The 25,151-nt window shown below is 42.7% G+C and overlaps 1 protein-coding gene across 2 annotated transcripts in view; it reads right to left on the reverse strand.

Moving 5' to 3' along the window:
• The window catches only part of runx2 (runt related transcription factor 2), a 39,510-nt gene extending 14,657 nt beyond the window's left edge, over positions 1-24,853 (reverse strand). For both annotated transcript variants that reach the window (XM_022766651.1, XM_022766643.1), the window contains exons 1-5: positions 24,848-24,853; positions 24,510-24,633; positions 6,294-6,556; positions 4,547-4,703; positions 2,430-2,534 (exon numbers count right to left, since the gene is read on the reverse strand). In XM_022766651.1, coding sequence (XP_022622372.1) covers positions 2,430-2,534; positions 4,547-4,703; positions 6,294-6,556; positions 24,510-24,567 — 583 coding nt within the window. In that variant the 5' untranslated portion in view covers positions 24,568-24,633; positions 24,848-24,853. The remainder of the gene's footprint in view (positions 1-2,429; positions 2,535-4,546; positions 4,704-6,293; positions 6,557-24,509; positions 24,634-24,847) is intronic.
• Positions 24,854-25,151: the final 298 nt, after the last annotated feature.

A 25,151-nucleotide genomic window follows, 5' to 3' on the forward strand; every position in this document is an offset into this window, starting at 1 on the left:
AATAGAGCTGTAATGGCCGACAAAGCCCCCCCATGTGTCAATGAAGCGTTCACAGATAGAATCACAGTTTTGGAGACAGCCGGTGCTCTCAGCTCTCTGAGTCTCTCCGTGCTGAAACCCGGAGGAGGGGAGGTGCGGTTGAGAGGGCACATGTGTGTTTTGCCACCCTCCGACCTCGGCTTAATGACCCCTGAGAGAGAGACGTGTTCTGGCTGTAGTTTTTGGGTAAATTACACCAGTGCTGCAATTCTGACCACTTAACGGCAAAGTAAAGAAGTTCAGGGGTTACGTATGATGACATAGTATTTATTGCTTAAATTACTGTGATGAGACTGAAGTTAGAACATGCAAACTTCAACTTTCAAGCTTTCTCTCAGACCACAAACTGAGCAAATACAAGGGAAGAACAATAGGTGAAAGTGTTAAGTCTCTTCCCTTCACCTGGCATCAGGTAGTGCTGCCTTTGTCTTGTTCAGTGTCTCAGTCTAACTTCACTTATGTCCACGTCTCCATTAAGGCTTTTTGGACACGATTCTTAAGACTGCAACTTTGTTGAGACCAAACTTTGGCTTTTCTAAACAAATTCTACTCCAACTCCCATCTGCTCGCCACCAAGCAACAGGACTTGTTTGAAAGTCATCTGATGGGGGACAGCAGATGCACAGGAAATGCTTTTGATCAAACAAGATGGCTGGAGAGCGGGGAGGGATGAAGGGGAAAAAGTGGGTGTGACTGAGTACATGTGCTTTTGAGGACAAGCATGTGCCTTTGTTTCAGGGTGCGTGTTGATGAGCGCTGAATGTCGATTGTGTGAGGCGTTTTTTGGCACCACGGGCAGGTTTCCTACAACAGAGACTGATGGTGGTACTAATCCTTCTGTCTCCCGGCTCCTCTGTGTCTCTGTGCGTCCTGGTGCCATATGTGACGGGGCCAGCGGGCGGGTGGTGGGTTGTTTGTGATGTGATATTGTTCACTGAGACGCCATGAGATGAGAATATGTTTTTTTTTTTTTTTTTTTTTTTTTTTTTTTTATGAATAGGGAGGAGGGTTGGGGAAACAGCTGCATGCCAGACCAGTTGGCACTGATGGCTATAGTAAAGTTTTTTTTCCTCCTCAGTTGTTTTTATATGGCCCATTAAAATGAGCTGATGCTAGCACTCTGCTACCCAGTGTACCCTCTCAGGAATATTCTGCCTCACTTTTTATTTCTCTTCTTTCTCTCAAGCCATCACATGGGAGGCTGAACCACTTTCTCACAGGTCAACTTAATTAGAAGCCAGCTGATTGCTAATTAACACAATCAGAACTTTTCCAGTAAAACTATTTTTTGGTTTTGTTAATTAACCTGTTGTATTACTCTGTCTCCATTTTAGCTAGGTATTTGCTGCCATTGGCTAGCTGCACAGTCAGCCACACCCACACATTAGTTTAAGGGGCAAGTTTAGCAGCACAATTTAGTCTGTACAAACCAAGCAGTAACCTGAAAAATGAAGCCAAAACAGAAATGCCAAAAACTGCAGTTCCTCAAATGGCCACTTGAGGCTGACTCCAAAAGTCAATCCCCATAGACATGTTAAAGTGCCTGACTTTACAGCAGAAAAAAACATGTTTACAGCCTGGTACAAAAAACAGTTTTGGTCTGTATACCTAATTTTCCCCTTCATGACAACTTTTATATAACGCACTCATGTAAATTAATAAATAAAAGGCTAAAGTTATGCATAATTGAGGGCGTGGCCGCTTTGAGTGACAGGTGGGTGCTGCTAGCTGTCTGTTAGGCAGCAGGTCAAACATTACTTTACTAAAGTAATGTAATGTAATAAGTTGTGTGTAATTTATATGTTAGCACTAATAAACAGGTGTCACTGTCTGCGCTCAATAAACCTGACTCATTAGCTTAGCTCATTAACTGGCTAATAAGTCAGCAAATTAATTAGCTGTGCCTTAGCCCACACGCGGTTCAAAACCGCTCTTCAGAAACCTATGGGCGACGTCCATCTTTAAATAGGCAACAGTCTATGATACAAACAGTTGTATAATTTCCTCTGTGGCTCCGGGAGGAGTTTTCGAAAATTTTTACAAGAATTACCTTGGCTTGGGCTTGAGACTTAAAGTTTGAACCTGCATTACAATCTGGAGGTTTGGGGTTTGATTGAAATGGGCATTTAGGAGGCAACAAGGGTCGAATGAAGGATAATATTGTGGTGCATTATGGGAAATGTAGGATCCAGTGTTTCTGGAGCTTGACCCACAATAAGGACTTAAAGGACTTCTACTGCTTTGATTTTAACCACTCTTTTTTTAGCCTGTCACTCATGAGTCCCCAAACTTTATATAAGTTCACTGGTGTAACCATTTAAAGACAAACTAAAATAACTAACATGTTGTATGCATGGTACCATACTGTATGTGCATGCATTTGTACTCACTCCTGGGCTCACGTGGTCCATCCACGGTGACCTTTATGGCTCGGTGGTAAGTGGCCACTTGTGGTGGGTTGGTGAATACTGTGATTGTCAGCGTGAAGCTCTTGCCTGTGGTGACATCAAACAACATCAAATGACATGCCATCTGCAGAGACAATGACCTGCATTCATTGCTAAACCATCCCTAAGTCACAAGTGTGGTTGTGATCACATAATAGCCAATACAAACTGGGAAAAATCGACTTTAAGCGGATTAACGACAGACAACATGTTTGAGGGGGTCTATTTAGGTTCTTTGGCAGAGCCTAAATGGAAGATTGACTGGAGGAGCCAGTATCTTGTTATCCAGAATTTCTCCCTGTCTAATGCAGTGTGAGTGGGCGAGAGGCATTTTAATAGTCACTTCCTTTCTCAATAATCCCCAGCAGTTGCTGCCTTGGGGTTGAGTGTCTGTCTGTGCAAGTGCGTATGTTCCTATGTGCATGCACGAGGAATGCTATGAATCAGAGCACAACAGCCAAGTCAGCAGCAGCACTAACGCCTGAGGTATGCAGGCGCATCACGTAACCATGACTACACACAGGAAACAGGAAGTGGGGGGCAGGTAGCTGCAGCGACTCATCGGAGCAGCTGTCCATTCAGTAGCAGCCATCTACCAGTGCGTGTCCTCCCCTCTTCCGTTCCATGCTGTAGCTCACTATAAACATGCCTTTCAAAGCAGTGATAAGTCAGGGAGATAGCAGATCACAGATACAACAGGTGTCCCACATACCTGGTTTGAGGGGCATGTGGGTGAAGCAGAGCTAGTGATTTACGATAAAAGTGGGACACCTAGTGCGTCACCTCCCTGTGCTCCCTGCCATCATCGCTGCTGTCATATGTTACCTGCGATCTAATTTTGGCTTAATGTTAACACTATTAAGGCTAATAATGTTATCAACAGTATCCATCCATCCATGCTGTCATCATACAGTGGCACCATTTCAGCCCTGTAACTATCAATCCTTGTCCAACTCTGTTGACTCTCCCCGCCTCTCTATACACGCCTTTTATCTAACATCCTATCAGTTCGCTCTGCTTGTACTTATCTCTGTCTTTGCCGGGTATTCATTTCAGACACCTCGTAGTCTGATCTCCCCTGGCTCCTATGTCACTTCCTGTGACTAGATTCTGTGTCACAGTGAAGGGACGCCTGCAAGATCTCTGTGGCAACAGGTCCAAAGACCATGCCTCTTCTCCTCTCTATACTCTGTCACCCTTCATCCCGCCTGACCGCCACTGCTTCCTGCCTTTTTGACAGCTACAACAGAAAAGGAAACTGAAAAGAAAAGTTACTGTTAGAGCTGATGACAGCTCTTAACACCACCAACTTATCTTAGGTGACAACTTTCTGTGAGACCTGTAGTAAATAAAAGTCTCTATGAAAATATTTCCAGAAAGTTTGGAGATGGCAAAAAAAGAGCCAGAGCACGACCGCAGGGCCAAATTTGACATCATAAATAAAATGATTTAGTCACAAGATGATAAATGATGCAAAGAGTCGCTTTAGTGATGCCAAATATTCAGGGAATTCCATTTGACCCAATAGCAGTGTACCTCTGCCTCAGTCTAACAGCCTGAGGATATATGCAGAGTGATCAGCTGCGGGGCTGCAGCACCCACCCACCATGTTTATAAGCCTGGTCTGAGCTGGGTCATGTCAGGTGAACATTAAGGAAAGGATGAAAAAAAGACTTATTCCTTGTTATCAAGTCAACACTTTCTTATGCAGCTAATGCTGGACTAACACATGACTGACACACATCCCATCTTTGTCCAAAGGGCAAAGATGGTAAGCAGGAGACAGTGGCGTTTACAAAGTTTGTCTGTCTCCCCTGGGTTAAAAGATTAAAAAAATTAAATAAAGGCCTTTCATTTTAAAGCAAAGAGAGTGGCAGAAACATGATTCACCACTCAGACTTTAGGAGACTGGCGGTGGGATTCGAGCCCGGAGTTAGAGAGATCATTATGTGGTTGCCACGTAGGGAATGTGACCACTAATCCACACCACTGAACCTAATAGCTCAGACTGAGTAGTAGTAGTGTACAGGCAGAGGAGCACAGAGAGCTGCAGGCCTCACCTCTGCCACTGCGGCCCACGAAGCGAAGGTCGTTGAAGCGCGCTACCTGGTTCTTCATCACACCTGAGGCATTCCGCAGCTCAGCGGAGTAGTTCTCATCATTCCCCGCCATTACTGTGACAACAGTCCCGTCAGGTATGTCTCCCAGGGCGACCACCTGTCGGGAGGCACAGAGGTCAAAGGGCAGAAATTTAGAAACTATCTTGATCAATGTTCTGGAGGAATACGCACATTTTGCTTCCTCATCCTGTGGCCAAAAGCTTGTAAAATATAACTTCCACACACAAAATGCTACAACAAATCCTCTCTCTCTGTTCTTAGTTAAAGAAAATCAGAAGAATGATTATAGAAGAAAATTGAATAATAGAATTCTGTTAGTTTAAAAGCCAAAAGCTGAGGGAAATCAAACATTAGTTTCACCCTCTGTTTCACTGGTGAAAGAATTCTTCAAGCTAATGTGACAGACTTGTTTTACATCATGCCATCCTCCACCAAATGATGTTGATAAATGGATCTAATTTCATTCTCCCAAAGCTGTTTGATCATGATGAATGTGATTATGTGAATCACTTCTCAAATACTTAATGCTTGCAGAGTCTTAAAAACAAAAGCAGCGAGACCTCGTGTTATCATTTAGATTCCTGGATGCAGATAAAAGAGCATGAGTGGGCCTACAGAGCAGAAATAATTACAGAGCTGTAGTAATAAGAACAGTTAAATAACACATATATTTTAAAATGTGCCATATTTGATTTTGAGCCAGTGCTACAGCTACAAATTTCCTCTCTAGAGTGTCTTTGATCCATCCTTTAAATAATATCTGTCAAGTAATTAATAGGGCCTTTCCTGTGAAATATCATGGGAGCCTATAGAGGCCTAAAATATATAAACATTACTCTTTGCTGCATCTTAAAATATATCTTTTTTCTGTCTTTGAGTGCCTGCTCATTAAAAGTTCTGTAGAAAATGGAAAGACAAATTACAATAATGTAGTATAATCATCAGTAATAGTTTCAATTACAATATGTAGCGACATGCTGTTATATATTTTTCAAATATTTTTTTTAACATATGAAAATACTTGCCTAATATAGAAAATTGCAATTAATCAACAAAGCTTTGATTGTGTCATCCTTATTATTCACTGATTAGGAGACCTTTTTAAATGAGCCACAATATTGTAGTTCACTGCATTAACTGATTATTTGCAATAAATAAAATGTAGTTTTTGTTTGAATACGAACTGTGAAAATTAAACAATATGAACATGTGATTCCTTCCCTTCCTTTACCTCTGGATGTATTTAACATTTTTTTCTGGCCTTTTAATCCTCTCCTTTCCTTTAGGCTTTCTTATTTTAAAATGCATTTTCTGAATATATTTTTGTTTGTGAAGTGACATTAAAAACTCCCGTATCACATTGCAGCTTGACTGTTATTTTTGCTATTTAAAATTCATAATAACAACAAACCGCAATATGTCTTTAAGAAACTGTGATAATTACAGGCGATAAGAGGTCAAATGTGAAAAGAGTAAAGAAAATAAACAATAAAAAGTGGAAATAAATCCGAAATTCATGGAATCAAACAGTATGAGAAGGATTTAAGTTGCACAGAGGCTCGGTTCAATCTTTTTTAAAATTAAAAGTTGGCTCACTTTAGTTGTTGTGTATGTTACACTGAAGACGACTCACACCGCAGTTTACCCACCTTTTCATTTAGCCACACATAACTGAGTCGGGACTCACCTTAAAGGCGACAGGCAGCGTCTTGTTGCACCGCCAGTGGGAGGGCAGGACCGAGCAGAGAAAGTTGGGGCTGTCGGTCCGGACCAACTCGGCCGGGTGGTCGGCGATGATCTCGGCCATGCTGCGGTTTTCGTGGGGACGCAGTCTTGGCACCGCCGCCGCTGCGTCCGGCTGCCCGGCTGGAGAGCTCACATCGTTCATCTTCCCTGGGACCGGCTGGAGGCTACTGGACGGCGGACTGAACCTCCGACTGGCGCTGGGATCTACGGGAATTCGCATCACAACAGCGTGGATTATCAGAAAAGGCACCAAAGACTCTCCAGCTCCTGTCTTTCTCTCTTTCTCTCTCTCACACACTCAGGGAGAGAAACTCAGAGTGTGTGCCGCTGCTCGCTGAACCTCAGCGCGTCTGCCAATGGAAAATGGGACTTGGTGAGCGAACACCGCGTTTCAAAACCCTCTCCACTACAAACTTTAGTGGGCGCCTTCAAACGACATAAAATATACTTCTCCGGCAAGAAAAACAACTCTTGAAAACTTGATGATGTTTTAAATGACAAGTTCTGTTTTTCAAACTTCTCGGTGGAAGCGTCCATGCGCCATAACGCAGGCGTAGCTGCTCATGTGTGGATATAAATAACATCAAATAAATGTCCGAGCGCGTAATAGGCTATAGAGTTACAAAAAACAGAAGCGGGTCTAAAATGAACAGCCGACCCAGATGCTCAAAAAAGTTTTTGTCTGTCTTCCTTGAGTGAGTCAAAGTCAAAGCGCTGCTCCAGGTGCGTCATTGAAGTCTTTGTGCCAAACTGAAAGACTCTCTGAAAGCCCGCAGGCTATGTACACACAAAAAAGTTTTCAAAGTCAAAGGGATAAGCTTTAACAATACTTAACAGAGCTATTTATAACCCCGCGACGCCTGCACATTCTACTTATTTTTCCATAAAGTCTCTCTGCCGAGCCGCAGGTTTTGTATATAGGGTTAAAAAGGTTGATGAATCTGGAAAAAAATATCATCGCCGTTGAGGTGAAGGAGGCGGAAAAACGAATCCCGTTTTTGAAGCCGTAAATGTGGTTAGTGTTTGGAGGTCGGGGTTTCCCGTGCTCAGGCTTTTTGTGGTTTATATAGCTCAAGCGCCCAGCAATTATTGCACTGATGCGACTCCAACACGTGGTGTCTGGAGTCAGATCCATTCCCTCAGCCATAATCTATCACGCCTATATAGACGACCGGACAGGTCTCCGTGTAACGTCTATACCTTCAGGACACACACACACTGGGCTGCGTTTCACCCCCTTTTATCTCTACTTTTATTCACAGTGAAAACTTTCACACAGCCTGCTGTACATACCGACATGTTACCGCTCTCCCGGACCGTCCGCGCGCGCCTAACTCTGGAGGTGGTCATTTCCAGTCAGCGTACACGCATCAGTCCATCAGTCCGTGTTGTGTTACCACTATATCCTGACAATATGCGGCTCACTGAGAGCGTTCAGAGAGCCGAGCGCGGGTGAGAAGTGAGTTACACTCCATAAGGTAGGAGTGAGTGAGTCACCGGAGAGCGGTGAGTCAGGTAGAGGCGCAGGAGTAGAGTTTCACTCGGTCGCAGGGGAGAGCTGTTGTGCAGGTGTACAGGTATTCTACTTTAACACGGGGCTTAAATTTATGTTCATCAAACATGTGGCCGTTTCTTGCTAACTGACTGCACTTTTGAAAAAGTCAGTTATGTAAAATCCTGTTTCACAATAAGTTGCAGTGCGTACAATTTCTTAAAATTATTACATGGGTGTAATTTCATTACATATAAACTACCCATAAGAGCGTCAGAAGATGACCCGCCTGGATCGTTTCGAAAGTGTGTAATTACGCACGACCTCTCATACGCATATCTCAAAATGACAGTGCAGTGTGTTTAAGTACATTTTCTGTATTTAGGCACAAATTCCAGGTACCTGAACTTTCCATCCCGTGCTACCTCATACCTCTACTCCACAACTATTTTTTTTACTCCACCATATTTATATGGCAGCTGTAGTTAGTTTTTGCGGATTAAGATTTAACATATAAAACATATGACCAGTTTATAACATATCATGCATCATTATATATTAAACTACCCAATAGTGTAGTATAAAATAGTTATAATTAGCTCCGTCTGGACCAACTACAACAATAAAATGCTCCTTTTACATTAATGCATTATAATAATCCAATAGGATACAATACTATAACATTCACAGGGGGCATCTTTCTAAGTACATTACTTTTAAAACATTTTGCTGATAATAACTTGTGTACTTTTGCTTATATATTTTCAATGCAGGACTTTTACTTGTAATGTGGTGTAACTACTTTTACTTAAATAAATCATCTGAATACTTCTTCCACCACTGCCAAAGAAATTATGCAAAAATATTTTCTTGCAAATTAAACATTTTTAAAAACAAGGCAAAACAAACAAAAACACATTTTGATGAAAATCTTATCTAAAAAAAACATTAATTGCACCTTTACACTCCTGCTTAATTACAACTTTCTACCTTGAGTGAAAAATCTATTCAAATAAAAGAATAAAAAATGATTTTATGCTTTGATTTTATATCTGAAATGTCCAGTATTCAGAGTGGATGCTGCTCTGAAGGCAGTCAGTGAGAAGGCCTGCTTCTTCTGCCCCTCCAGTGTCTACTGTAGAGGGCATCATCTACCCTCCGTGAGCTGTCTGAGAGACTCCAATATCTCAGCCGACTCTCATCACCCACCCCACCCTCTGTCCTGATTATCCATCAGTCTCCCAATGAGTGTTTCTGAGTGCCACATCACACAACAGCATGTGTGTTGCTACCCTGTGTTCCTTTTTCAGGCTTTTTTATTGCAGAGTCTTAAAGACAAAGGCCTTTGATACTCTGGGCCTGTTTCAAAATAAAAGTGACTACTGGGAGGCACAGCTGTCTGGGTATTTGGATCCTGTCAGGGCTTTTGTAGCTTACTTTTATGCTCTAAAGATGGATATACCCTTATGCGTTTTACAATAAGACAAAGAAGGTTTTCTCGCAGTACTACAGCCTGAGCACTTAACTTGACTTCTTTTGTTTCATAAGTATGTATGTACGTGGGTGTGCGCATGCATACATGTCTGTTAGCATGCGTGTGTGCGTGTGTGTGTGTGTGTGTGTGTGTGAGGATGTGGGAGGGATATATATAAAGTCTGAAAGCACTGACACGCATCTGGCACCTCGTCATGTGGACAGGGAGGGAAAAAAAAAAAAGAGTGATTGAGTTACACTTCCCCTCCGTGTGCCCCAAACACCAGAAATATGGTTCACATTGTCCAACATTCTCAAAGATCAACTAACAACTCATGGATGAATAAATGTGAATAGTAGTAATTAAATCTGTAATAGTGATAAACATGGCCTTGCAGGAACCGTGAAGACAGTTATTCCAACAGAGTTAAGTTTCAGCTCTGATAGTATCATTTTTTTTCAGCGCTCAATACATTTGGGGTAATGTGGAAAACATCCTTAATGTTGTAGTGGAATCTAATTTAGGAAATGTTAGGGTTGAAATAATAACTAACTCTGGGTCAATTTCACACAATCAATTTGGTCAGCCTAAATATTTTGAATGTATATGTGTTTGACATTGTTTTTGTTCAGATTTGAATTTCATTCTCTAACTGTTTCTTTGTAAAGTTCATGAACAAAAGACACATCAATCGGTACATTATTCAAACTTCACATCCCCAGTCAGTGTATACTTTTTTAAGCTCAACTAATCAGTCTTTTTTTGAGCCCTGTTATTGTCCCATCAGAGGCAGCAGCAGGAAGAACCTTTTGATTTTCCCAGCCCAATCCCAGGCCCCTAAATGCCCCCCCCCCCCCCCCACAATCTCCCCTCACCCCACCCTGGTGTAGTCGTGACTTAGACCCTGACAAGCCCGGCTCATCAAAGAGTGTTTGTCCCATCTGACTCCGCTTTGCCTCCCCGCTGTACGTTCAGCATCTGTCTTCCAGCTCCCTACAGGATACGGCCTGCATTCATACACTGAGGCCTGCTGTCTGGCTCTCTGTCATCCAGAGGTGTAGGGCGACCTCTGACTTTAAAATCCCCCGTTTGATGTCCCGGAGATGTGAGGGAGACAGTGGAGAAGGCGTTAATGTGCCAGAATACGCTGTTCAATCAAAAAATACCACTTCCACCGCTGCAGTGTCCTGGATTTAACCCAGCCAGAAATCGACTTTTGATTTTAAATTCAATGCTGGAACTTTCATGCAGTATTAAACTTTTAGGATATCTGACCGATCCTGCTCAGCATTAACAGACTTAATATTACGCGGTAATGAATCTAGCGTAAAGCTGTTCATTCAGTGCGGCTGCTGCTCGCCTGGTGCACAGCTGGATCGTCTCTCTCAGCTCTGGTATTATTCATCTACTGTGTTACACTGGCTTGGAGTCATTGCACAGTAGGAGAAGTCACTAACAGTGAAGAACCACAGTATACCACATTGAGCCGGATGTGCATTGTATGATTTATGGTAATATTGTATTTCTGCTGCTCAGTTTCAATTATTTGTTTTCAATAAAAATCAAACTCAGCTGACACTCTGACTAATTTTCCTGTCGAGATATCAAGCGCGTAATAAAAGTTTCTGTTCTCATTCCCACTTGGAATGACAAAGACTGTGTGAACCACTAATATGTACACAGACACAGACACACACACACACATGCTGTGTAATGTTGTCAGCAAACTAACCATGTAGAATCTCTCTCTGTCAACCTCTTTACATCTCTTTTGCTCTTTGACACTTACAGAAACACACATGCAGAAGCCCATTTATATTCCCTATTAACAACACCTCATTAAAAAAGATTACAGGACACAAGAGCTCAGTGTTGATGAACCAACAGTCCGATGCAACAGTTTAAACAGGACACACCCAAAGTGCCCTTTAACTTTTATAGAAAAATAATAAAAACACTGGTGAGAAACATTACTGTCTCTCCACACCACTCTTCCTCTTTCCTTCTCTTTTTCATAAGCACATGCTCTCATCATTCAAGAGGAAAAGTACAGCCACTTAAGACTCAGGATTAAGGCTCCATTTCACAGTGGTGCATTTTTCAAGACACTTAATTATAGCTTTCTAGAGGAGGGTTGTGACGAGGCCCAGGCCTTTTCAGCACTAACGGGATGTTTCCATGTTTGGCAGTCCACCAGACAACCGGCTTGCCAGCTAACCAATCAGCGAGCCCACCAGGCGAGGCAGCAAACCAGCCAAATATCCAGTCTACTAGCCAATCAACCAAACCAACCAAGAGAGCAGACACGCAGCCGCAAATCTAGCCTGCCAGTCAGTTAGGTAGACTTCAGCTGGTAGCCGGCCAACCGGGCATGTCAATTAGTGAACCGGTTAGCCAGAAGGGGATGACGACAGGCAGAAACTTTACTCCTTGTGACCTCATCGATACAACCTCACCGACTCACATCAACGCACTGATCCCAGATCACAGCTAAGCCCTTAATGACTGTTTGTCACTGAGCCTGTGACATCACCGTGAACTATTAGGACCAGGATGGCACGTTCTGCGGTGAATGTGTGTGTGTGTGTTTGTGCGTGTGTCTCAGAGCAACCATTTTCACGGAGGCTTATCCAAGTTGTGTATTAGACTTTGAGACAGTTGGAGTGGCTGTGCCTATAGAGTTTAATGTATTTATACTGCAGCATTGAGAGATGCAGAAAGAGTTTGTCTGATATTTCACTTTGTTCTTTTAAATGGCAGGGAGCAGCATGGAAAGAGATGGAGACATGGAGGGGGCGGCTGCTCACTGCTTGTGGCAGGAGGGTAGAGAGGGAGGCAGGGAGAGAGGGAGGAGGGGTATAAAGACAATTTCCTCTCTGCTCTTATTGCTCTGACTGTCTGCCGCCTACCGCCTTCATGGAGGTCCCTAATTGAGATCACTTGTACTTAAAAATAGGAACAAAAAAGGAACTTCTGTGGGCTGGGAGATGGAGAGGAGAAAATAAAGCAGTAATATGTGACGAAGGCTGCCATTAAAGAGTCCCAATGATAGATCTGAGCGACTGGGGCAGAGAGCTGAGAACCCTTTCTGTGTCTGCCAGGGAACCTTCAGATGTTGACGTGTCACACACCACCTGCTGTCACAGCACTAAAACTGTGCATGTGTAAGAGAGTATTTGTAGGTTTTGTGTGTGTGTGGGTGCGCGTGTGTGTTGGTGGGTGTGTGGCTCTTTGATGGGGAAGGGTGACAGTGCCCGGGGCTGAGGCCAGAAACATGCCAAGAAGAGGGAGTTCAGTTTTTCCACTTTTGTATGCAACTGTGTGTGTACGTTACAGTTTTTCTTTACCTTGCTGCAACAAAATATCTTTACAGTCATCAGGCATATTTGGCTGCCCCACTCTATGCAGCCTTTGTGTCATTAGCTATGCTATTATTAGTCCTTCACTTTAATTCAAGCGTTCCACCAATCAAACCCTCCCTGGAGCAGCCTTTCCCAGACTTGGTCCCAGAGTGTCCCTAAGGCGTGCTGGTTTTCGCTTCGAAACATCTATCACTCAATCAGGTCTGATCGTGCTATTAATCAAACAATGAGCCCCCCCTCCTTGGAGACTAGTTTGAAGGATTGGCTTGAAGGAAACGCAGCGTATCCAGGAGTGGTACCGGACCACGGCTGGGAACAGGAACCCTGTAAAGAGCGTTTTTCTTGGACTGAGACCCTCTGTAGGTGCTAAAGACAATACAGACACTCGGGCTAGGCCAACATTCCACTTTACACTTTTCCCTTCCTCTGTGTATTTCACTGGTCTACTTCCCCTCTGCAAACTAGCCGGCTAGTATCAAAATATTTATAGTACATCTGCAAGACATGCTGTTCTCATGTATCCAGGACCGTTAAGCCCTGTGTTCATTATGCGAGGTAAAACTAATACCAGATTTATAGGGGGAGATTTCTCTCTGTTCTGCCTGTCCTTGTAGTACCATTGAGGATGATTTATGTGAGGTAAGGAGGCACAGGCGAGATAGATAGAGTGACTACACGGCGAGAGACAAACAGGCAGTGGCCCAGACTAGCACTCGCAGGGGGGCTATCGGCTATCACTTGCCCGTTTCCACTGCCCCTGTTTCGAGACCGGAGGAAGGTAAGGAAGAACGGGCAGCGGCTGGAGACGGGGAAGGAGAGGAAGGAGACGGGAGGCGAGGATATATATATGTACATGCGTGGAGACAGGGTGGAGGAATGTCCAGGTGCACTGGATCCAAATCGATGTAAGCGGCAGTAGAGGGGGAACAGACGGAGGGGGAAAAAAAAAAGTCTGTCATGGATGCTCAATTGCACACAGACATAAACATTTAACCAAAGACAGAGTGAACCCACGCCTGGAAATATACCATATACATTTTTTGTCTTGGAACATTCAAATGTATTAAATATACAATCTATTTTGCTTGGCCATCTTCACAGAATGGGTATCATGAATGGCTTTGACTGAACGTAAGTGAGCCGCTCTCGAAAAAAAGGTTGTAGTACGGCTCCATTTCTGGGGGGTAATCAACATCAAAACTGTCAGTCAGTCAAGTGAATATGTCCAGCACTGAGACAGCAGCCAATCAGATAAACAGGAAATGAAAAAACAGTACTGGGCAGGCACCGCGAGCAGCCGCAGTACTGGGCGTGCATCAAGCTACAGCACTCAACTTCCGAGGGTTTGGATCTTGCTCCCTTTTTCTTTTTCCTGCTCTCTTCCTGATCACAATCCAGCTCGGAGCCACTCCAAAACACTGAGCCTGAACTCTGCAACCTGGAGCCATACATATTAGATCGAATTCCAAACCATTCAGACGTCAAAATGGCCCCAGGAAGCCTTGGCTTGTTAACATTTCGAGAGGCCTTACATGTAGCATCTGATGCTCCGTGCGCTGAATGAGTTAACAAATTAAGTTGTGAGTGTCACGGCTGATGCAGCTAAGTCAGAGATGGGCCTTTGCCTAAAACCTTTTGCCTGAAGCCTGTAATTACGCTGTGCCTATAAGGCCACTGGTCAGAAATGACTCACAACAAAGTGGGGGTGTAGAGGGGGAGAAAAGAGACGGATGGATGGAGTTCACTTTCATAGCTTCCAGCCTGTCCTCAGACATGTCCTCAGACAAAATCAATTCCAGTCGTCTTTGGAAGAGGGTTCAATGAAAGAAAATATTATGAAAGTTGGGGAAAACATGATTTCACAGAAGATAAATGACTATTGTCTGATTATGTGACCTATGACCCTGTATTTTCCACACACTCAGAACTTGCCGGTTATTCCGGGACAGGGCCTTTTCATCCCGTGCCTGCTCTGCCCCTCGCTGAGACGCGGATGACGCCAGCTTTATAGCGCCTAAATCGAGTCCTGAGCAGGGAGACTCATCAACTGCTGGATCCCACAGGGAACATCAATTATGTTGTGAAAAGCTGTCCTTCAAATACAGTCTATTCTGTGGTGTTGCATTATGGCAAAGTTAAGAATTTGAACGTCACACGCATTAAAAAAATCCTCTCTGGCATCGGAGTTGTTGGGATGTGGTCTCGGGCTGACAATTAAATTGTCCGCTTGCAATATACTATCACCCTGGAAGCATGAGATTTATGGCAAATATGTTTGCGAGAACTGATCATCTTAAATGTTTTAACTGGATTTTATGGCGTCATAGATCACTCTGATATGTTCTTGCATCCTCGAGGGACTGAAAAGTGTTCCCAGTAGTTGCAGAACTTATTTACAGACAATTAAAGAAGCTCTTAACAATCCAACCAATCCTCTCACTGAGCTAATGTTGAAAAACTCTTACACCAAATGAGTCTCTTTTAGCAACTTTTCCTGCAAAAGAGGCGGGTATTTGACCTCTTACAAGCCACAAAGCATTACCACGTAACACTCAACCATCTCTCAGGCTAAAGCAAAGCAGCTTCTACCTCTAAAAAACCTTAAAAACATTAAACTGGTATACAAGGTTAAGAGCTATAAAGATTAAACCTGTGTTTACATTGCAAGGGATTCTTTTTCATCAGTAATCGCCTCACACTGTGAGCCTGATGATTGGGTAATATTTATGATGAGCCCTCAGGGTGTGCTTCCCTCTCAGTCTCTCTTATGTCTATAAAATTTTTTACCCTTGGCTCAACAGCAGTGCAGACAAGGTCCCATTAGAACCTGATTGTATATGTACTTTTTAACTATGCCTCTATAGCGCCTTTAATGTGCACAGGTCATGTGCATATGTGTGCATATGCATGTGATGTGGGAGTGTGTATGTACAGTACGTATGTGTGTGTGGAGCAGTAAAGGGGCTGGCTCTCAGACTCTGGTTAACCAGACTATAATTTGGAGGCCCAGTGAAGACTCCCAGCAGCCTCTCACTGTTTGTTTACCAGAGAGACCAACTCTACTGTTTCTGCTGCATCTGCAGGGTCCTGCAGGAAAAGGGTGGGCGTATCTGTCTGGCTGTGTGTGCATGAGTACGTGTGTGTAGGTATAACCATGTGTGTAATGCACCATGTGAAAGAGACAGTATGTAGAATTGGTGTTGACAAATTCTTCTGTGGACATTATAAAGACCATTTCAGCTATAAATTTCCTTCTCTTAGCATATTTTCTAAAGGGCTTTGTTTTTTAAGGAACCAGTGCTTCCAATTAAGCTAAAGAACTCTGACATCCCTCATTCCCTTATTTTTCTCACGCATCTTTAAGCAACAGTAAATCAAGGCTGCAATATACATACACCACCCTTCCCATCCTGAAATGGTAGCTTTGTCATAAATAAGAAAACAAAAAGAGCCAAACTTCACAAAAAAAAACACTCTTGCATTAAGAAGTGTTTGTCAGCAAAAAATGACTGCTATTTTTGTTTGTGCCGAGAGTAATTCTCCCGAGACTAAACTGCTCGCTTTCTGTCCCAATTGGGCTTTTTTTTTTCACCAATTCTCCTCCCAAGCAGGAATAAAAAGAAAACAATGCAATTCAAAAGACCGGAGCTCCCAGCCTGTCATTTAGCTGTAACTTTGAATTGTCTTTGCTCTGCGTGAGCTGTTTTCTTTCACACACACACACAGAGAATTGTTGCAGCATCCTAAAATTCCATCACGAGAGAGGAAGAAAGAGGAGGAGGAGGGGGAGAGGAACTTTCAAAATCACTCTAATAAAATATTCCTGCTCCTCTGGGATCCTCCTTTGCTCATTCAGCATCAGGAGAAGTGAAGTGGAAAAGGCCTGTTATTGGTCTCCGTCCAAAAAGGAGAAGGAGAGAAAAGAGAGAGAGACCTATTTCCTTTGGGGAAAGACAGAAAATAGAATGAACAGCGCAACAGTTGACGGAAAACTTTTAACTGCGACAACAAAATGAACTACAGACGACTGTAAGAGGGCAGCTGTCTGGGTGAGTGACAGGATTCAACTCCAGACTGAGAGCCCGCTCCGATGAGGATCAGACGTTGTGTATGTATATAGACTTTGATCACGCAGAGCTGCTTGTCGGAGAACCATGATTGGATTGAATATGTGTAAACTGGCACAGCTCAGGGATCAACATAAAACACAACAGCTACAAGTTCTCAAACTATGCCTGCCCCAGTCACAGGGAAGAGCTTTGAAACAACCTGAAATGTAATGTCGGGGATTTTGCACTTGTGTAACATTGCTGTAGCAGCTCAAATTGTTCAAAACTTTTCTTTTTTTTTCACAGCAGGAGTCACGCAGGCTTCTGGAAATTTGCAAAGTTGTATAACTTTGTATAAACTGGTAAAACTTTCTATCAACTCACTATTTACTGTTTATATGTAACATATGTTATGATGTTTTTAACACACTACTTGTAATATAGTTGTAAACAGATATAAAGATATTTTTAAGTGTTTTTTTATGTACTCGTTAACGACTATCACTCCTCCTGTGTAGCTTTCTTCACAGTTAATGATTAACAATGTATTGTAATTATTTAAAACATCTTTATATGAAATGTTATGTTTTATTTATATCTATTGACTATCTTCATATTTTGCAGTACTTATTCTTATATTTATTTACCATTAAGTATTTAGTGTGCCCATCAGTGAATTGCGCATTGTACTTGGACCCTGTTATACTTTGCATTCAAGCCTAGCTCTAATTACATTTATTGTCATATTCAAGTATTTATTTATTCATAAACACTTCACCTTCACTGTCCATGACAAGTGAGCAAACTCCATCCACAGTGATGAAGGCCAAGAGACAAGAAGTTTTTTTTTTTATTTCTGAAGGTCAAGAATGAACCTTTGAGCTCAACTCTTCTTTGTAAACAGTTTTAAACCAGTCTGTGAATGATTTCTACGTGTGTACAGTTAACAGTTAATACATATCTTATAACTCAATGTAATCCTATATTGTTAAACATAATTAAAGCTATGTTGTACTGCTTTATTGATCACACATTAACTGTTTTTTATACGACAGTTAGAGATTCATGAGAAAAGTTTTAGTATAAAATTCACTTAAACACTTGAGGCTCCTTATATCTGCTTATACCTACAATACAGCATGTGTTTGTATACTGTTTATAAATGCTAAATAGAGGGGTTAAAGTAGTTTTAGTTCTTATTTCCAATTATCTGCATCCTTCTTTCATTCTTTCTTTCTCTTTCTCTCTCTCTCTCTCTGGAGGCCACTTTACAAACGAGAGCTGCCATTTCAAGCTTCCCTCCTCTCCCCAGAGGCTTGTCAATATCAGCTACACACACTATTGAAAGTTCAAAGACTAGCATCCCACTACACACACCTACACACACTCTCCTGGCCCCTTTTGTATCTCTGGGGAATATTTAATTTCAGTTGTCTGTGCACACATTTGAACATGTCTCCATGTGTGTGTTTGTGTGTTTGTGTGTGTGTGTGTGTGTGTGTGTGTGTGTGTGTGCCGCAGGTGGTGCAGGCCTGGTGACTCTGATTATTGTGGTGACCAAAGCATCGCCGCCCCGTAACATTTGTCATCACCCTTTTCCTGAAAGTGTGGGTGGGATGGGAAGGATGAGGGGAGGACATAAAGGGAAGGAGAAAGCGGAAGGAAAGGGAAGAAGGGAGAATAGGAGGGTAGATGATGGTAAATGGCCACCCCCGCAGCGCCATATGGGAGGTGGTTTGAAAGACTCAGTCTTGTGTTGATCTTACTAAATGCCTCATGAGTGCAAACTGATCCTCTCTATTGTGTCATATCTCTTCCTCTTTCTCACTTACTTACTTTACTCTTTTTCTACCTTATGTTTCTTTTACACTCTCTAATTTCCTCATATTTTACCCCTCACTCTCTTCCACACACACACACACACACACACACACACACACACACACACACACACACACACACACACACACATACACACAAGCTTTCAGAGTTGTCAGACCGCCATAAAAGGCTTGTGTGGGCGTTGCCGAGTGGGTGGGCATTCTGATTTTCAGGTGTATTTGATCTGTTGTGTTCACACCTCGGCGCTGGCAGGGGGCCCACAGTGTGGGCAGGTAATTTGAGCAAATTAGGAGATGGGGCCTGTGTGTTATTAATGATACCCCATACCCTTCACTGCAGGTCCACCTATTGTTCCCTCCTCTGCACACACCTTTCTTTTCTTCCGCTCCGAGTCCCCCCATCCCATCTGCGCCTCCTGCTCAACACCCACCCTCAGCCCCTCTAAATGCACAGTGTATGGAATGCACACACACACACACACACACACACACACACACACACACACACACACACACATACACGGTGCACATGGGACGGGGGCGGCAGGAGGGGGGATTGGTTCCAGGTGCCAGTTTGAGTGAGAGCATTAATCAAGCAGACAGATCTCTCTGTCACAGACACCTTTAGCGTACACACACACACACACACACACACACACACACAACACACAGTACTGTACATCTATACTATTACTAGGTTTACATAGTAGTAACTAAACCCTACTGTCATTACTCCATGACATGGCTTCATACCAAACTCCCATTCAAAAATACAAATTTCCTCCATGTGCTTTTTTTAAATGTGTGCTGAGTGAGTTGAGAGACAGAGAGTGCTGGTGACCAGCGTCTGAAGACACGTTGTTACTTGTGTACTTATCCCTTCAGACAGTGCCACTGCTGCCATGCTATTGATCACAGTCAGAGCTCGCTGTGACTCATTGATGCCCCGTCACTCATCTTGTTTCACCTTCTTGAAAATTAAGCAAAATCTAACCTCTTCTATGTTTACACTCTGGCACATTATGTGTTTCGGCTAACATGTCCAACACGGGCTGCTCTTTTCATGACCTGCTGGTAAGTAGGTTTATATATTTGGGAGTCCGGCCTGAGTCAGAGGGGATACTGCATTCCTTTAAGATTAAACTAACAAGGGGAAAAACCTTCCCTTTTCTCCGGCATGGGGCAGAACAGGTAAGGCCTTGTGTAGGTGCTGTGGCCGTGCGCTCACTCACATCGTTACAGGCCGAACCCAAACATCCAGGAGGCTCAACACTCCATATTTCCCCCTTATAGAAACATGGAGTGTGGAAGCGAAGCTGCCTCGGCCGTTTCGCAGGTCAGGGAGGGAACGTTAAACAATGTTGTTCAGGTTTCCTGTGGTTTGACTTTGCTGTATCAGCTTTGCTTAAAGCCATCTCCTGAATGAAATAACGAAAATAAAACCTGAATGGTGGAATGGAAGAGAGAAAAGGCAGGACATGAAACAGAGCAAGCGGAGTGAAAGAGGTATATGAATCTGGGTTATAATACTGGTGTTCTGTTTCATTAGGGTGAACCGGTTCCAAGATAGACCAATTTTCAAAGTGTTAGGTAGTTACTTCCTCTCTGAGGGCTTATATCGGATAACGGTAATTCGCCCAGCATGATGCAATTGAAATGGATGAAGGGCTGCAGGATCTTGTTAAGTGTGAAAATAGCACAGCGCTGCATTAAAAGCTTCACTGGCTAACGCAATGGCATTAAGCTACCTGGTAATTATGGTGCATTCAAAAATCATAGCTACGCATAGCACGAGTTTGCAGAGCTATCAAAACACATACTCACTAATTTGACTTGTATCTTGAGATAAAGACTGCAAAGATATCAAACATTTGCATTGATTTATGAGAAAATTGAGCTTAGTTAATAAGCAGAGATGTGAGCACTCGCAGCGTTCAACAAATAGATTTTATCGCTCCCTCGAGAAGATTGTGTTGTGAGTCTTTTATCAACACTTTAAACAGGCAGAAACCTACAGTAAGCAAGTCAATTGGCAGGTTGCCTTGTCATAACAGTGTAATTAGCCCCGCAGCTACTGAATATGAGGATAAAACAAGCGATAATACACAGTGCCTTGTGAGTATTTACACTCAACTCTGCGTTTGTTGTTGCAGTCTCCATATTACAGGAGTGGGTGTAATCTCACCCCTTTCCTCGCATGTTTCAATAACTCCTCACTGCTTAATTTGGAAGGAGGTGAAGCAGGTATTGTAGATGAATCAGTAGTTCAGAGACAAGAAAGTTTGCCAGTTGACACTAGATTAAAAAATGCCCCACAGTCAGGGTTTCTCTTGTTTTCTGAAAAATGCTGCACTCACTTTCTTTGATTCACTGATTGAATTTTGTTGTTTGTTTTTTTTATTCTCAGAATAATGTTTCAGAACGTGCACTATGACCATGCAAATACTTTTTCAAACTTTAAGAAAAACACTCACAACTTTCACATCTTCAGCAGTGGGAAAGGCGTATTTCAGGCCATTAAAATCACAGGTTATAGTGTTCCCATGACACTCTCATTTAGGCCTTAATAACTGCCTACAGCCTATTTAGAGCCATAATCAACCTACCGTTCAGTCTCACTACATTTGAGTGAAAATACAGACCAATTAATCTATCTTTGATTAAACACTGATCACATTAACACTGCACCTCCCTGATTACCCTCAGGAATTATGTAGACTAATGTGAACCTCCAGCACTAATAAGTCCTAATAGCTGGTACAGCTCGCAAACACACACAGCACCATTTTACTCCATCAATATGACCCTGCTGGGATTAAATAACATGTTTGCCTCAGAGGTACAATTAAGCATTGCTAAATAGAGTTCCTTTGAGCCTGGAGTTAAGGGAAGAGTCTTCTCTGCACAGTAGCAGCCAGTGAAGCGCTCGGATTTTTCCCCCTGGCTTTTTCAAATTACCTATTGATGAGTGGGCTTCACGTCTCCCCCTGGCTGGGGGGGAGGAGGAGGAGGGGAGGATGTCTGGTTCACTTTTAAGATGTCTCCAAGAAGCAGGCCTGTGGTTAGATCTAAGGCAACACTTATGCAACAGAAGCTGCCTTTCTCAAATACATATATGGTTTCCCTGCAAATTATCTGAGATTTTCTTTGGGGAAAGTTTTCCGCCTGGAGTTTTCAGATATTTACCCACATCGACCCGCTTCTCTTTTGATCGTGTTGATTTGGGTCTGTCTGTGTAAGCACTTTTTTTTCCTCTACTTTGACTGCACAACTTTACTGAACGATAATTGCTCCCATGACTTAATTGTCTATATGTAATTAAGTTTGTAATAGAGAAAATAGGCACTTAAATGTTCCCCAGAGAGGCATGGTGGTTGAGTGGGTGCCACACATGTTGAAGATTATTCTGCCCTCCCCATCTGATCTGCCAGTATGAAGAGTTATAAAAAATGTATTTGAGGCAATTAAATGAAAATTCCTTGATGTAAATGCCAAGACAAATTTTAATGAGCCCCCTTCTCTCAATCTGGAATATTTGCCCGCTCCCTCAAGTCGGCTCAATTTATCGCTGGGAATGTGCACTCAGACCTAAATTAAAAATGTCCTTAAATACAAATCTAAAGACGGGATGGAGTAATGTGGCTTTTTAACTAACAAAACAATATTTTGTAACTCGTGTCCTCAGCAAACTGGCTGACGCCGGACAAAATGATCCAGGAGAAACATAAAACCAGGAGGACTTGAAGAAAATATATAAAATAAACAAAAAGGGCAAGACTTGAGCTTACTTATACCATGTGTTTGTCCAGCAAATAGATTTAAGATTAACAGCTACATATATATGTATTAAAATCTAAACTCTGTTAAATCATTAATTCAATTTCTTCCTATTTCAGTTTCATGAACTCTGAAAATCTAACTCTACCTTCAGTGAAAATCAGATCCTCTTTTTGTCTGATCAAAACAAAAATGTTTCAGATGCCATTCCTAATTTATACCAGTCCTGATACAGTACAGCTCGCTCTATTTATTTATTCTAAATTAGAAATACAACAGAAAGCGCTGGTGGTCTTGCAAAATCACATTGTGGTGTCAAGGGGACTTTTTGTGGTTGCACTGACAGATTTACTGCCCAGATGTTCACAAACAGGGGCAACAGCAGTGGTCTGCAGCTCAATGTCATTCAACAATATCTAATACGAGAATCGATGATTATCTTCCCTCTGAGTGTCTCCACCTGAACATCTGCACACATGTGCTCCTCTCTCCCTCTCTGGCTCTACTACAGCATGCTTTCAATTTCCTGCTGCGCTGCTCCTCTCCTCTCCTGCGCTCCGACCCCAGAGACACAGCGAGAGGTCAGGGGGTTAACATGGTAATAGGTGGTGGTGATTGGTAGAAGATGCTCACTCTCACTCTCCGGGCTTTCAGATCGTATTAGGAGCCACCCTGCTTCTGTGTGGAGCAGGAGCCCAGAACAGCTGTGTCTGACCACGGAGCGACTTCTTAAAAACATCTTTTAAACATTTGATTTGGACAGGGGAGCGGAGGCTATGGACCGGAGCAGAGAGAGAGAGAGAGAGAGAGAGAGAGAGAGAGGGGAGGGGTGGTGGTGGTGGTGGTGGTGGTGGGTCTATTAAACTCAGCCTGTCTATTTCTTGTGTCGCACGGGAACAAAAATGTTTGTTTAAATTTGAAAATTCTTCTGGTAAACCTAAAATATAATTTATTTTGCTGATTTAATTAGATTGTGTAAAGAAATTGTCACAACAGAATACAGCAAAACCAAAACAGAGGCGGCAAACTGGAACATGCATGTTGGCCTTCACAGGTAATTGAAAATAATAAGTTGACACTGCTACTGTTCGGAGCTCTTGAATCTATTGTGGTCTCATTTCCCATAGATCCACTCTGGGAGCCAAGAAGGATGTTGAGTATAGGATTTGACAAATAAAGAATAAATAAATATGAAGAATAAATTCAGCTGATGAGTGTAATTGTGCAATTCTTTGAAAAGATACATATTTTTATTGAAAGAAAATGTTTCATATTGTTTTTTTTGTTTTTTTTTACATACAAATTAGATCAGAGATTAAAAATCATAGTTTCCTATTTTAGTCATTTGCAGAAAAGCAGTAAGTCAGGATAGACCGATTATGAGTTCAAATTAATTATCACAGTGATTTAATTATGAATTTATAATAACAAAGTCAACATGGAGCAACTTCTTGTTCAAAGTGGATTTATGTCTGCCAATTAAAAGCTCCCAGGAGACTGCAGAAATCAACACTGATTAATTAATGACAGCAGTGCCACTGAACAATTTCAGGAAGCGATTACAGACCTTTCTTGGCAAACTAATCAATACTTCTTCCCTACGCATAACACAGACACCCAACACACACAATCCAGTAATCCCCACATCTTGTTTCAATGCCCAACTGTAAACTCTCTTGTGCAGTGTCTGTTTACGTTTGTCAAAAATATCACCCATGCTTTTGTTTTTGGTTCCGCAATGGCATCGCTTTGTAAATCTAAGGGTACGTTGCACAAACATGTCATCTCCCTGTTACAGAAATATTTATAAACATCACGTAGAGTAAATACTCGAATCTCTAAATGTGGAGAGGTTCTTTTTTTTTTTTTTGTTTTGTTTGTTGTCGTTGTATTTGCGCACCACAAAAAGCCATGATGGTAGCTGGGTCTTTCTTCCACCACAAATGCTTGGACCTTGATGGTAAGGTCCTCAGTGACCTCAGCTGATCCCCTTCACTCATCTGGACCCAAATCCTTCAAGCAGATCCAACATCCTTAACCCTCTTCACCCAAACCCCTTCATTCTTTTATCCAGACCTCAACACCTGACCCCAAGTCCTCCCCATGACCCGAGCCCCTAACCCAACTCCAGACACAACAGAGACCAGCGAAGCAGTACTCACCCCAGAAGAAGTTTTGTTGACATGGTGTCACTGTGCTGAAAAGGCTGTTAGATGCCATAGCTGCCTCTGGTTGCAGCAAGCCCCACTTTTGTTCCTCTGTGGTTTCCGTGACCCTTGACACGTCCTAAACCAAGAGCACGCAGCATGTCATGAAGAAAAAAAATGGAAAAGCCATCCACAAGACATGCTTTTACGTATCAACTATTTGGATGACCACAAGTAACAACCAGGTCTGGTTTTATAGAGAAAAAAAATTGCAGAGGCAAATATCGCCTTTGCGGATAGATCAGATGGTGTCGGACTTGCTTGCTTGGCGAGTGTGGTTGGAACGTACTTACTCGCTTAGCGCCGTCCTTGTGACTGGTGCTGGCCCGCGACGATTAACCATTTACACTCCAGGTCGCCCTCAAACACCAACCCCGAGCCGCACGTCTGTGGTTCTGTGGTTGTTTGGGAGGCGAGCAGAGCCCTCACACAACCCAAAAGGCACCAGCTTTAAAACTCGTCTCTTTCCTGCCCTCCATGTGCCGTCACTGGAGAGCCTGGGTCACATGCCCTCTGACGTCATCACGGCACAGCAATTGAGTGGGACAGCCTACCGTTGTGGCTTTCTTCCCTCTCCTCTCCTCTCTTCTCCTCTCT

This window comes from Seriola dumerili, unplaced genomic scaffold, assembly GCF_002260705.1.
Source record: "Seriola dumerili isolate Sdu_G_001 unplaced genomic scaffold, Sdu_1.0 BDQW01000025.1, whole genome shotgun sequence".
Classification (NCBI taxonomy): domain Eukaryota; kingdom Metazoa; phylum Chordata; class Actinopteri; order Carangiformes; family Carangidae; genus Seriola; species Seriola dumerili.